This window comes from Tupaia chinensis, unplaced genomic scaffold (genome assembly GCF_000334495.1).
Source record: "Tupaia chinensis unplaced genomic scaffold, TupChi_1.0 Scaffold000498_1, whole genome shotgun sequence".
In the NCBI taxonomy this organism is placed as follows: Eukaryota; Metazoa; Chordata; class Mammalia; order Scandentia; family Tupaiidae; genus Tupaia; species Tupaia belangeri.
In genome coordinates, this window is record NW_006160010.1 from 1,447,674 (window position 1) to 1,449,246 (window position 1,573).

The 1,573-nt window shown below is 38.7% G+C and overlaps 1 protein-coding gene across 1 annotated transcript in view; it reads left to right on the forward strand.

The window, feature by feature from the left end:
- ADGRV1 (adhesion G protein-coupled receptor V1) overlaps positions 1 to 1,320 on the forward strand; it is a 618,101-nt gene extending 616,781 nt beyond the window's left edge. Inside the window, exon 90 of the mRNA XM_027774960.1 lies at positions 807 to 1,320. Coding sequence (XP_027630761.1) covers positions 807 to 925 — 119 coding nt within the window. The 3' untranslated portion in view covers positions 926 to 1,320. The remainder of the gene's footprint in view (positions 1 to 806) is intronic.
- The last annotated feature ends 253 nt before the right edge of the window (positions 1,321 to 1,573 follow it).

Below are 1,573 nucleotides of genomic sequence, written 5' to 3' on the forward strand. Positions count from 1 at the left end.
TGGTGTTTGGCGTGCCCCCCCGGGGGGGGGGGGTGATTTCTCGCTTTCTGTCTCTCTGTCTCTTTCTGTCTGTCTGGCGAGCGCACGTGCCCTATAGTGAAAAACCTCTCAAAAAAAAAAAAGAAAAGAAAAGAAAAACATTAATTTCAGGCCAGCAAGTAGTATGGCGGTTAAAGCACTGGATTCCCATGTGGTTGACCACAGTTCGAGTCTCGGACCTGGTAGCTTGAAAATCACCCAAGAGAAGAATGGAGGAGAAAGAATTGCAACATGGCCATCCCCCCTCTATGGGGTGATTTCTCAGTTTCCCTCTCAGTCTTACTCTGTCTCTAGTGAGTGCACGTGCCCAATGGCAAAAACCTTAAAAAAAAAAAAAAAAAAAAACCTAAAGAAAAAAATAAATTTCTGTTTTGAAACATATCCAAAGAAAATTAAAAGTGTAGTTCCAGGGGTTAGCAGGTGGTGTGGTTGTTAAGGGTGCTGGACTCCCACATGGCCTATAGTGGTTCAAGTCCCAGACCTGGTGACTTGATTTCTCACTTTCCCTCTCTCTCTCTCTCTCTCACTCTATCCCTCTCTGGTCAAATTAAAATAAATAAAGTTAAATGAAATAATTATATAATATATATATATATATATAATGTGTGTATATATATACATTTCCATAATATTAGGTACTAATAATAACTATTCTAAATGTGTAGATCATTTATTTTTACTGATGTAATAGAAATAAACATGAATGGATCCTTAAGAACTCACTGCACGAATCATTTGGATTTTATGTTTATTCTTTTCTGTTCCAGGTGCTGGTCTCAGCGTCAGTGATAATGAATCTGGTCAAGGCAGCCAGGAAGGAGGCACCTTGACTGACTCTCAGATCGTAGAACTCAGAAGGATACCCATCGCTGACACCCACCTCTAGCATCTTACTAACCATTAGAACGAGGGTACTTCAGTATTTGTGTTGACGTTTATACTAAAGTCCTAAGTGCATGCAGCAGTGTAGTCAGCTGTGGACTGGACTTGATGGTTAACACAGAAGCGAGCGCCGTATTTGGAATATAAAGTACTTATCTTTGTGTAACCTGAATATTCAGTGCTCTAATGAAAGCCTGACTCAATTTAAATGGAATGTACATATTCCATGAATAGTAGTTTGTTTTTTTTAATAATCCCATGTGGCTAACATTGTTTAATGAAAGTAATGATCAATAAAAGCAATAGAATCGATGTGGTGTCACTCAGGCTCATTGTTTATAAAGAAATGTTCATGGGCCAAAAAAAGCAAATTCTCTATCTGGCCGTTGTCTTCCAGCATTGATACAGCTAATCCAGATTCAAGTCTTCATTGCATCTAGAAGAGTTCATTTCCTGAAAATCATAAAAATCATCCATTGGTAATTTTGCACGCACATGTTGATGAGGTACTGTGGGTGGCAAAGTCTTTCATCAACAGTGTGCGTTTCTGCTCGTTGTGAAACTAGGAATCTGATTATTTTCCAGAATGAATGTTCTGTCCTCAGTTAAAAATAACTCCATCAAGGATTTCACACAGCTAAAAAGAGGATCA